This window comes from Cygnus olor, chromosome 7 (genome assembly GCF_009769625.2).
Source record: "Cygnus olor isolate bCygOlo1 chromosome 7, bCygOlo1.pri.v2, whole genome shotgun sequence".
NCBI classification, from domain to species: Eukaryota; Metazoa; Chordata; class Aves; order Anseriformes; family Anatidae; genus Cygnus; species Cygnus olor.
Window position 1 is genome coordinate 25,674,820 of NC_049175.1, and position 12,402 is coordinate 25,687,221.

The following is a 12,402-nucleotide window of genomic DNA, read 5'->3' on the forward strand; positions in this document are numbered from 1 at the left end:
ATGAATAAAGCCCATTATTACTAGATAAACTCCTATATTAGTATATTTTTTTAAGCCCTTCATTTTGGGTTTTCACCTAGATCTGTGTCCCAGAACATTAAGAGCTAACATATGTATTAATATAATTCCCATAATGCCTGGGGCATATTTTACATGTTTTATTGCAGTTAAATTGCATAGCCTTAATTTTGTAAACTGTCCTTAGGTGGGCAGAGGTGATTGAGTGAAACACGATGGAAAATGGAAATGTGGTAGAAAATGGTGATGTCCTACGTGGTCAAATGTGAAAGACAAAAGTGCTTATAAAAGCACTAATTTATGTTTAAGTAAAACTGACATCTCCTTTTTCTGCTTTTTTTGTCTTTTGTTTGTTAGGTTTTGTCCTCAGAATTGAATATGTATGAGTCACAGAGCCAAGAATACAAATATGAAATTGAAAGGCTTGCCAACGAGCTTCTGAACGTGAAAAAGAAATATCTGGCTCAGAAACGCAAGGAACAACAGGCCAAGTATGGGAGAATAACAGTTTTGTCTATACAACTTTCTGCATAAACCTACTTTTTTTTTAAAAAGAAACAACTGTTTTACCCTTTTGATCAGAACACATCCAAATTTGACTGAGGTGATGTATAGTTTTGTTGCCTAACTTTCCTGATGTTTTCCTTCATATTACTTCAGTCTGGTCTAGATTTACCATGATCTGAGGCCAGGTAAAGAATATCCAGCAGTGATACTGCTGATGTGTTCTCCAGTCCAGTTAAATTATTCATGCCAATGAGGAGGTGCCCAGAAGACACAGATTGCTATCTGGTCTCTCGCATCTAATGAGACATCCTCAAACATTATGAGGACCTCGGTGTGCTTTATGATTAACAAATTAAATGAAATAGCATCTTATATGGAGGACGACCTTTCTTCAGGTGGCAATTAAATAATCCTGGTGTAAAAACAATGTCATTGTTGTTTCCAAAATGTGGCAGTTGTGCCTGATGACTGTCTCCTTCTGGCAGCAGATATCATTGCCAATGGTTGTAGAGAAGAGCATTCCCCATCCGCTTCATTTCCTTCCTACATGCAGATGGAGGAAAGTGAGCAATGATCAGAGCATGGGTTTATGAGATGTCTTACCCTTTTGAGGGGAGAGCCTAAGAACTTTCTCGTAGGTAGTTGTCTCTTCTTAACCAGTAGCAGCTTGATGGTACCTCCCTGCCAGTATCAGTCTGCAACTGAGCATTCAGCCACTTCTCTTGATTAAAAGAAAATGACTAGGATCTTAGTCGCCCATTTTGTGGCCTATTAAAGTGACCTAATTTGCAGAGGCTGGGAGATGAGGCTATTCTGATAATGAATCTCCAGCCTGGGACACCAAAACTATTAGTCACTTATGAAAATGGAGTTATGGGACTTTTCCTCTTAAAAAGAAGTTTCTTAGATTTCTGCAATCGGATGACATGATGTTACCAAGTTTTTCTGTGTATGCCTTTTGTCTTTCCATCCCTTTCTTTCCCATCCTGTTCCTTCCTAGCACACCAAAGCCAACAATACTCTGTGTTGCTGAATATATTCAAAGCTGACAGTATCTATTTCTTTCTTAATCATATTTCAGGCGGCAAACAGTTTCAATGACTGAATTAGCGAAATAGCCAGTGATAAACAGTGACTTTTATCCCCCTGCAAATTGCATAATGTTATCTTCATGTTTGGAATTAGCAACAATTGTGCAGTGCTAATGGCCTTCCTGGAGCTTTAGGATCAATATGTGAGGCTACCATAATGCCTGATAATCCATTTCCAGCAGCTAAGTATCCTCCTCACAATAGTTTTAATGTTTCCATTTTGGACCCTGACATCATGATTCTTTTTGTTCACCAGATGAGAAGAAATTCACCCATGTTTTGTTGTTACCTGGAATTAATTCCTGTCATAACGATTGAAAAAACAGCTTGTTAGGGACATAACTGTTCTAAGGAAAACAAAAGCATTGTGCGAGGTGGTGGTGACTGAACCTCGGCCTGTTAATTGTACACAGTGAATGGAAAGTTGTGATGTAGGTCCATTAATGCCATATTCTTTACAGTGTTTATAGGTTCAGGATAGCAATGTCTGCTGTTAGTGCAGTTTGTCAGGTTGTTTCTCCTGTGGACATGGCTGTAGTCCTATGAGCACGGTGTCTCTCTAACATCTGTGTTTAGGAAGTACATTCACATGCTGTTGGTGGTGCTTCTGCAGGACAGCTGCATCTCACTGCTCCCACCCGAGGCTCAGAAGCTACCAGCGCTGTGCTGCCAGGCCTGACTCGCACTTTTCTTGTGCCTGTGGCAGCTGAGAGGTCGCTAGGTGCCGGGTCTGTGCTCTCCTCTGCCCTCATTGTTTTGTTCCCCAGAAGAAAACTGTTGGGCCACAACCTGCTTTGAAAGATAGTGTGCACCCCAAGGCATAAATGGGCATATCAGCCGTGGTTCTGTCATCTCGAGACTCCTCTTTGCATTGCCCGACAGCAGTACAGAGGAAACAACCTTGTTGTGCTGCCTTCCTTCGCCAAACTGCCAATTGTGCATGACATGTCTTTTGCTTTCTGCAATAGAGAGAGCTTGTTCTGCAGCCAGACCCTTCCCCAAGGAGTCCTTTGCCCCTGACATACAGCCATTCCACATCATTCCTGCCTCAGACTGAGCTGTACAGGCACAGCTGGGCGTGTAGATGCTAGTCAAAGAGTCAGGGGCAGTTGATTCTTACAATTTCAGGTTGCTCTGAATCCCAGCTGAGACAAAACCACTGACTTGATCTCCATCACGCTGGCTAATGTTAACATCATGTCTGAAATAAATGTGTCTGCTTTTGCTAATAAAAAGAGGATCCTGTTGGGACGATAGCATTAGCAGAATTATTGACTACACTGGTATGAAAGAGAATTAATACTCTCAGATAACCTCATACAAAGGTATCATCTAAAGCTTTTATTGATTTGCACAAGACAGTTCTGGTTTTTGATTTAAAGTCTTGATATTGAATTAATGCAGCATTCCATGGGATGCTAAAGGAATATAATGAGTGACAATAGGAATTTAGCTTTGTTCTGTGTTCAAGCTGAAAAACCATTGTTTCAGACTTTGGTTGTAAATTTGAAATCTTTTTCTTCTTTTGGATTTCAAATGTTATCTTTTCTAGATGTCTTAGGCTTTCTTTTCCTCACCCTTTCCATTTTCTTCTTCTGCTTCTTGTACCCTTTCTGCTTCGTTAATTTTTCTAATTGCTTCTAGCACTAGGGTTCCAGTTTGATCTTTGTAAGGATTGGTGAGAAAAGATGAAGCTTAAAGCCACACCAGAGACCTCATCCTGAAATCCTACCTATGTAAATAACTGCTCTGAAGAATGTCAGTAGTAGCTGGGAGCTTTTTCACATGGCTACTTGCATGTTAGTTCTACATAACATATCACAGTGTTCTGCTGAACAGAATTTTCCATTCTGATGAGCACATCTGTTGGGTGTCTCCATGGGAGCAATGAAGTCAGAATGAGCCTAGACTCTGGATAATTTTCTCTCACCAAAGTTGGAAGTTCAGTAGTGAGATAGGACGAGCCATCTAAATGTAGCATGTTAGCTCGTAGTGCTGTCAGCTGGCATGCCCATTAGTGCTGTATTGATATAATTAAAAACACGTACAAATGGTTTTCATGGCTATGTTCATCTGAGCCATCTTTTGCCTATTCTCCCACCTCCATATGAGTTAAATTTGGAAGAAGAGGCATAACTAGTCCTCCTACAGGGTTTCTCTGAATTTCCTCCTCTCCCTGCACAGACAGTAATTTTTAGAGACAGAGAAAAGTATTAATTCCAGGGAGTGTTTTTTTTTCTCCCTCAATGGGGACTGAGTAAGGGTGCTAATGTGACAAGGATAGACTTTGTAAAAGCCTGGTTGCACTCACATTTTTGTCTCAGTCTCGGTGACTGTAAAATAAAAGTAATGGTACTGGCCTTCTTTGTAAAGCCTTGAGACGTCTACTGTTGTGATATACTCCTACATCACAAAGCTCCACTCTGTTAATTTTAAATATCTTTGGACCTGTTTCTGAAACCTCCAGGTGTATCACAGTGAGCTTGAAATACTGTCCTTTGTATTTGTTCTGCTGTGCTTACCTCGCAAACCTCATTAGAGAAGAACCAGCTAACCCTTGTTCCCTCCTCTTAAGGCCAACAAATTCAAGCCTTCCTGGATCCTCCGAAAGAGCAACTTCCTGGGGCCATCGGGGCGCCCACAGCATAGTGTTAATTTTTCTGCAAATGTCACAGGCAGGGTAGTTATCACTAGAACTTTGTTAAAACAGAAGGACAGATAACACTGTTCATTCATTAAAATTCAACAAAGAAAAAGTATCTCCACGTTAAGTCTTTGATGAATGCAGCTGTTTGTTTGAAAACAATTGTATACTTGCTAGAATGGGTTGATGATTAGAAATCTGAAGTCTCGGAGCTCATGTACAAACTTGCTCTAATGAGGTGCTCTGACCATTTTGGGGAGTGGCACTAAGCTCATTTATTTCTGATTTTAAATAATTCCAAAAATCATCAGTAGTCTTGTAATGAGATCCAAACAGACACCTAGTCATGTCGGTTTAGCCTAACAGGCTTTAATCAACAAATTTTTAATGATCTCTTGATACACGATTGCATCAAAGAAACTTTGGAGGACACAGATTTCCTTCGTTTGTAAACATCACTGGGCAGCAGAATGAAAAATGTATTCTCCTTTTCTTTGTTTTTATTTCAAGGGAGAAGGAACGATCCTTGGCTGACATGGAATCTGAGTTTCCACGCCGCAAACCTGATGTTCCTCGCTTCACTGGAGGGGGCTTTGCTCTCAGCAGACCCCTTCCCCGAGTCACAGCTTAGCAATGGACTTACCCCATTCCCTTCCCCGGTTTCTTGCTAAACTCTGTGCCGGGCTGTTTGACAAACTAGAATTGAGAAAGAAATTCAGAATCAACTTTCATTCTGAAATCACTTTATTGCTTTCAGAAGAAGGCATTTTATGCTATAATTATCCTACTTTTGGTTTAGAAACGGTGGACCAAATATGCCATATGTGGTGCCATCAGAACCTCTACTGGTGGAAGTGAATAGTGGAGACCATGCTGATTTTTTTTTCAACACTGTATCTCTTTATTAAGCACAGTAACACCACAAAATGCCTTAATATGTAGAGCTGTTTCCCCTTTATCTACCTCTGTTGTAAGCAGTCACTTCATTTATCCTCTGAGTCAAAGCACCTGAAAGAAATGAGAAAACAGAAAGGAAAAATTAATAAGCTGATGTTCCAAGCCCTACTGAGCAAATGCAAAATTAACAACTCTTTACTTAGATGTACACATGTAGCAGTTCTTTGTGCAGGTAGTATATAATTTGGTTTATTCAGTGTGTGCTACAGTTGTTTGTAAGATCAAGGAAGCTTGTGGCTGCAATGTGCATTATTAAGACTGAGATTCTGTTTACTCTGATAGACGCAATGACATAATTATGTCTGTTCGGCTGGGGAGACTATGCACACTGACTGGGACATGCTGTTCTCCCACATAAATCCTTCCTAGTGAGTTAAACTTGGACTCAAAACATGGCAAACTTTACTCTTTAATTTCTAGACACTTGGGCATTTTTGTAACTTTCAGAAATTGTTTTTGTAATACAGCAGGAGCCCTCCAACCTTTTCAGCCAAAAGAGATTTAATTACCATTCATTAACAAGTGAAATAACAAAGTCACGGCATGAGGTGCTGAAGTATAGAAAACTTTCAAGCTGTAAAATAAAATGTTTTGAAACTGGTTTGTACATGGAAGCTCTTTCTCAGCCTGGGGGATAAAAATACTTGTCCAAAGAGATATGCTGATAAATATTTCACATGCACAAAAAACCCTTTGCAAAGATTTTGTTCTTTCCTTTGGTGGAATACATAATTAAATATTAAAGCTACTGTGGGAAACTTTTAATGGAAGTGTTTAATTCAAAGGAATCAAGTTAAATACGACAGGGATCTACTTTCCTTTTACACAGGGGACCAGAACACTTAGTCATCAGATCCATTGTATTTTTCTTTTGTTCCCAGAATAACTATTATTGCTTTTTCCCTGTCAAGTGCATTATTCGAAAGTTATCATTTTAGGGCAGTCATGCTGTCTGAATCGTGTCTTTTGTGTACCTGACATGTCCTAACTATAAAGTTAGGATAATTGAGAATAACTGACATGGGTGCTTGAGTTTGATGGGATCCCAAGGAGGTTTTACTGAAGCTTTTAAAGGTCAGTATTTGTTAAGGTCCTGGGTATTCAGCCTAGAGCTGGACTCCACTATGCTTACTGATACTGGGGAGTAATTTGTACTGAAATAAATCAGTAAATTCACATTAATTAATTCATGTGAATAAGAGAGAGACAGTTACCCTCTGAGAACACCATCACACTGCAGAGAAGCAACCGATTTGTCACACTGAGATGTGCAGCATACCCCTAACTTATCCAGAGGTAACTCACAGCTGTGCACATCTTTCCCTCTGTTTGGTGTCAGGGTTTAGAAGACGAGCTGTCACGGTGGTTAACAGTGGTCAGAACAAAGGAAGGGGAGCCAAGCAGATGGAATACGTTCACTAATTTTTGTGAGTACACTAATAAAACAGGTTCTTTTGCATCTTTAGATGTATTTAATAGTAACTTGTGTTGCATTGGTTGATCTGTTTTTACAGTAAGACAGACACTCCATCCCCAACTGGGTCTTGATCTGAGTTGTCCAGTCTCTAAAATGGGAGGAATATTGTTTGTCTACTGACTTGCAAAGGTGAATTAACTTATAGATATAAGATATAGATATATTAACGTATAGATTTAAGTTAATTTGTAAGAATTAACACTAATAATTTTTCGTAAGAAAAAGTGCTTAATCTTCTAGATTAAAAACAAACAAACAAACAAACACAAAAGCAAAAAACCACCAAAGAGGATTGAAATGAAATGTACTTTTCTTACGCAACGTGGTCTTCCCACCTGGAGAGCTAAGAAGTGAGTGCAGGAGATATCACCTGCAAAGTAGGGGAGCTTTTCTTGTGTACATCCACAGTTTCAGGCATCCAGATTTGAATGCATTGGCTACTATCTCCACTTGTATTGCATTGTTTACTTACTACAGGGAAACTAAATTCACATGTTAGTTTGGGGAAAAAAAAGGCAAGAACATAAAGACATCAAATTAATGCCAGTAACTTTCAGCATAATCAGGAATAGAATAACTGCAGCCAGCTTGATTTATAGTGCCAGAGAGTCAAAAATATTTCTGAGTTCATGTAATAGAAAGGATTAAAGCACACCAAATCCACCCCCCTGGTCTATAAAAGTCAGGAGCCTGAAAAATCTCTCTGGATGCCTGTGAACCCAGCTGATGCGGCGGTGATTTTAGCGTTCAAGGATGTGGCTTGCACAGCAGGGAAAGGCAGAGTGTTAATGAGAGTATCATTTGTTCAGTCACTTCTGCATTGTGAGCAGCAGCTCTGAAGTGCTTCTCAAAGTTGTGTTGCAGAATGATATTAATTGAATTCCCATCTATGCAAGATGTAAGCCTAGAAGTAGCAAGGATATCTTTAACTTCATGTTCCTGCAAAGATATGTGAAAAGATGAAGACAAAGGGCTATGATCCGTAGTAAAGTTAAAAGAAATCTTTCTTGACTTTAATTGGTTTGGATTGAAGCTGTAGTAGCTTTCACAGTAAATCTATCCTGAGTAAGCAAAGTTATGTATTCATTTGCGGAGCTCTTGCAATACGTAGACAATATTTTAAGTAACTTCCCATGTTACTTAAGTGCTGATCTTGTCTAGCAGGTCTGTTTTCAGCATATTGTTTAAGCACAACAAAAACAATACGCTGTACACTGACCCATCCATTCAAAGGCTCTCACAACCCTTCTGGGATCGCCTGTTAGGTCTGACAGCACACGAAGCCTTCCTTTACCCTCACGTTGTGGACTGAGAGCAGCGTGAGCACACGCTACACACCCACTAACACGTCCTGCTGCAATAAGTCTGGGAAGCCCTTGAGCGAACAGTGGTGAAAAACAGGTCACAGCTCAGCTCCATCACGTTGAGAGCCACAAACTCCAGATCTAGGGCAGGCTGGGAGAAGGTAAGGACTTGGCACCTGCAGACAGGAGCTTTTACCAACACGGCAGGGCGGAGGGTTTGCCGTGAGTGGAGCAGCAGGTGCCGGGCCCTGGGGCACTAATTGGCCATAATGGCCCTGACCAGCCTCACCAGGACCCAGGGGCTCCATTTAATGAGCCTAGCCCTGCCGCTTTCCTGGTGCACCCAGCAGCAGGACAGAAAAACAGCTTTAGTGCTATCTTCTAAGTACACTAGAAGCATGAGCTGCTGCTGCAAGATGGAGAGGAGCGGGCTGCACAGGAAGGGGGGCGCCAGGTTCTGAGAGCCCAGGCAAGGAAGGGGACAGGCCTGCCCTCCTGGCTGCTGCAACTGAGGAGCCACCACAGAGCTGCTCGGCTGCGTGTCCTGGAGCCCTGTCTGCAGGTGGGTTGGCAGTAACTGTCTGAGTCCATCGTGCCTTCGTCTCAGGCTGCTGTTTCATATCTTCATGTTGAAGTGATGCTGTTGTGCCTCAAGTAAGCTGCAGGAAAGAGGAGAGAGGCGTAGGTCCTGGATTTACTCCTTATCCCCTGGATAAAGTTATGAGAGGGTAAAGTTTGTAGGAGAATCAAAAAGAGAATTTGGGCAGCAAAACTAGTATCTGCCACTCTTTTTGAAAACATTACAGGTGCTTCTTGGAAGCTGGCTCATCCCAACTATCTTTATCCAAATTTAAGTCTCTAAATCATGTGTGTTTGTATTTAGGCACTTCAGCGGGTGAGTATTATTTCCCTAGCAGGTGGTTCAGCTGTTGTGCTATCCCCACTAGCAGAGAGTATTTTTAGTTTGTTTCTAAAAGCGGTAGCTTTGATCCTGATGCTCTTTCTCTTCTCCACTTGTCTGCTTTTTAAGCAGCCCCATGCAGATCAGCCTGGCTCCTCCTGCTGTTCAGCATGCAGAATGCTGTCCCGATACAATCCCATAGGCTTGCTTGAGGAGCTTTTCTTCCCAAAAAAGGTGAAGCTGTGCCCACGGCATGTGTGGGTGTGAAGGCTCAGGGCAGGATCTGCAGGCTGTGCTGTACGTGGCTGAGGCTGGAGAGCTGCCTGTGGCTATCTCCTGTATACGGGATTAGAGGTGTTGGGGTGGTGGGAGCTTAGAGAGGTGCTGGGCTAATGGGATTTCACAAATACAGGTATTTGTGAGATCATCAGCTTGCCTAACATCCAGAGAGAAAAGAAGGGGAAAGAGTGGTTTTAAAGGCTCACAGTTCTGCAAGCTGGATCTTGGTAGATCTGTGCTCACCTCCAGGGTGGCCAGGAGCCTCCCTTTCTTTTGGTGGGCACTTTAATCTGCCCAGGTGTGAGGTGGATGCAGCAATTGTGTTTTCAGTCAGCCTTGACTATTTAAACTTCCCAGTTCTTCACAGCAAGGACCATTTTTCAGGGCTTTTTCTTGGCAGAAGACTAAGTAGCAGTAATTTAAAGCCATTTTAATCTGAAATGAGAATCTCTACATGGGGTTTGAATGCACTTCAAGTTAAGTATGTGTTTGCAACTTTTGTTACTCCCTCTTAATTTTCTGAGTGTGCCTGTAGAAACAGGGCATGTTAGTGTAGTGGCAAAACATTTGGATAGCTCAGCCTCACTGAGATCTGTGGGCTGCAGGGTGATAACTACGAAAATAGTAGGGGAGAGATGTATTTGGTATTGGCACTGAAATGTAGGCAATTAACCTACATCTAATTTCTCACCTTTAAAAAAAAAAAAAGTGGTCAACATTTGCTATCTTGCCTCCTCAGAAACACCCTGAAACTTTATCTTGAGTACAGAACATTTCTGGAGGAAAAATGCGTGGTTTATTTAACTTTTTTAAAATCTATATTTTTTTCCAAGTGCTGTGCCCAGCTGCCATGGGAAACCACAACTTTCTGGGACCACTCTGACATTTTTGTGATCAAAAGCGATGATGCCAGAAGTTCTCCTGTGGCAGCTGAGCAGCAGGAACTGACCACAGGCATGTTCCTAGCTGGCCCCAATTGCAGAGTAAAACACATTTGCTTAAACCACCTTTGTCACAATAAATGAAAAGGTGCCCGAAGCAGCAGTTTAAACAGACCTGCTCTGCCTTGCAATCAGGGCAGGCTAGGAGCAAACACACATTCAATTCCCACATTTATTCTGAAGGGTAGTAGCTTGAACTCTGTGAGCATCCTCAGAACTGCTTTTTTCGCTCTGCAAACCTGTGCCCCCTTGCAGCCCCCTTACACAAAGGGTGAGTAGCCGTAGCTGGGGCTGGCCAGGCAATACACTTTATCATTTCCGAGTCTCTGTTTGAGCTGCCTCATCCCTTGTGATTTCTGTGTTATCATTTGGATGTATTCCCTCCTGGCAGGTTAGGAAAACTCATCACTGGAGTCTTATTTTAGCTGAGTGTACAAAAGTCTTCTAGAAATTACCAGGTCCCTTGCTGATTTGGAAGCTGTAGAGGAAAAAGACAGGAAGACCTGAAACGTCTCAGACCAGCATTCTTTATTAGCTCTGCGATGCTTTATTTGCTTAGTTGTGAGCTATTTGCTAAGTCCCGGTGCTTGCACCAGTCATGAATTTGGAACAGTTTCAACGGTAAGTTTTTCTTGCCAAAGTTATCTTCCAAATTGCTTAAAGCAACCTCTGTTTTAGTTTGTTTTTGGAGTGGATCCTGTTGTTCTTGTTGCAGAAATGGGTGTCTTAATCAGTATGCAGAGCAGCGGACATGTTAGAGCCATGCGTATTAACTGCAAGGAGTGAGCAATTAAGTGAACTCCAGTTACACAAGTCAACATATCTCTGCTTGAGTACATTAGCTGAGGATTTAGTGTATTTCCATTTGCATCTAATCAGGTGCAATTCCTCCTTTGCTTTTAATCTGATGTGTACTCACTGGATCTAAGTCTGATTTTATTCTTTTATTCTTGAACCTTTAGCATTAATATTGAACCTTGATGGCAAACAAACCATTCCCGTGCCAATTGCTGTCCTCTGGTCAGTCATACAGGCAAGCAGCCTGATGCTCTGGATGGATACGTTGGGGTTGTCCTCACAAATGAGGCGTTTCTGTCTTATGGGAGTCTGGAAGCTCTTGTGGTGGGGTTTCTGGTTGGCCTACCTGTGCAGACCCCCTGGTGGATCCTGATCAGGCACCAAGGGCAGATAGTTGTCTGAGAGGTTATTTTGGTGGTAGTGAGGCAGTGTTTGAACACTTATTCATCTCCACAGCTCCCACTCCACCCTTGTGATCCAGGGTTGCTAGTTAAAATGCCAGGGTCTGTGGACAAGATGCTGTATCTTGTAACCCCTGAGGAGATCTTGTATTTTTGGTGGCATGCCTGACTTCTGCCCCTCTCCGAGGGGGAAGGTGACTGTCCCCATAAGGCACCAGCTGCCCCCATGTGCCTGCCACTGGCATGAGGCCTGGGGACAGCAGGGGCTGAGCTCTGTGCTCCCACCCGGGCCTGTGGCCTGTCCCCACGGTGCAGAGCTGATTTGGGATGCTCGTGCCTGGGGCCAGGCACTGTGCTCCAGCTGCCTGCGGTTTCAGAGCTGTCAGTCACACACCCTTCACAAGCACTAAAATTCAGATAGGTGCTATCAAGGGGAATTACATGCCAGCATCACTTGTCTGATCAAGAGCTTCACCTTGTGCTCCTGGAGGATGCGTCTTATAATTTACTTCAGGCTGAGGGATTTTTTTTCCCCTATCTGCTTTATTGCAAGCTGGCAGCATGCTACTGAAGCCACATGCTGCCCAGCACATCTCCCTGCCCATTTCCTTTGCTGGCAGCTTGTGGATTTCTGCTGGACTTTGACCAAGTTTTGAACCTGAGACCTTGCTTTCTTTACCCACTTATTTCATTGCTGTGGCAGCTCCGTTTCCCCGTGTCCCATGCCTGGGCTGCTGGCATGGGGGGTGCCCCTCTCCGCTCCCCTGAAGAGGACAGGTTTGTTGAGCACATGGTGGGGTGTGACTGAATTACCTATGAAAGTAATGGAGCATGGGAAAGTATGGAGCATGGGGAAGGGTGGCTGAGGGGCTGAAATGGTGTCCCTAAGGTGAGTGTGCAGTATCTTTGTCCCTCTCCTTCCTGAACCATGTGTGAGGCAGAGAAAGGCAGAGGTGTGCCGCCATGCCAGGCTTCCAGGTCATGGCTGCAACTTCCCTACTCTAGTGATGGGCTTGCCCTGGGGCTGGAGGAGAAGGGAGCTGTCAGGTTAATGGTCTGCTCCTCACTACCAGCTCAGAAGATG

General features: G+C 42.8%; 2 protein-coding genes across 3 annotated transcripts in view; both read left to right on the plus strand.

The window, feature by feature from the left end:
• Positions 1-6,644, plus strand: part of CFAP58 (cilia and flagella associated protein 58) — a 58,025-nt gene extending 51,381 nt beyond the window's left edge. The window contains exons 17-18 of one of the 2 annotated variants that reach the window (XM_040562931.1): positions 376-509; positions 6,557-6,644. In XM_040562931.1, the coding sequence (XP_040418865.1) occupies positions 376-509; positions 6,557-6,563 (141 nt within the window). In that variant the 3' untranslated portion in view covers positions 6,564-6,644. Of the gene's footprint in view, positions 1-375; positions 510-4,770; positions 5,821-6,556 lie in introns of those variants that run through there. The other variant, XM_040562930.1, reaches the window with a different exon arrangement.
• Positions 6,645-7,107: 463 nt separating this feature from the next.
• SORCS3 (sortilin related VPS10 domain containing receptor 3) overlaps positions 7,108-12,402 on the plus strand; it is a 379,882-nt gene continuing 374,587 nt past the window's right edge. The window contains exon 1 of the mRNA XM_040563972.1: positions 7,108-8,560. The gene's annotated coding sequence lies outside the window, so the exon portion shown is untranslated. The remainder of the gene's footprint in view (positions 8,561-12,402) is intronic.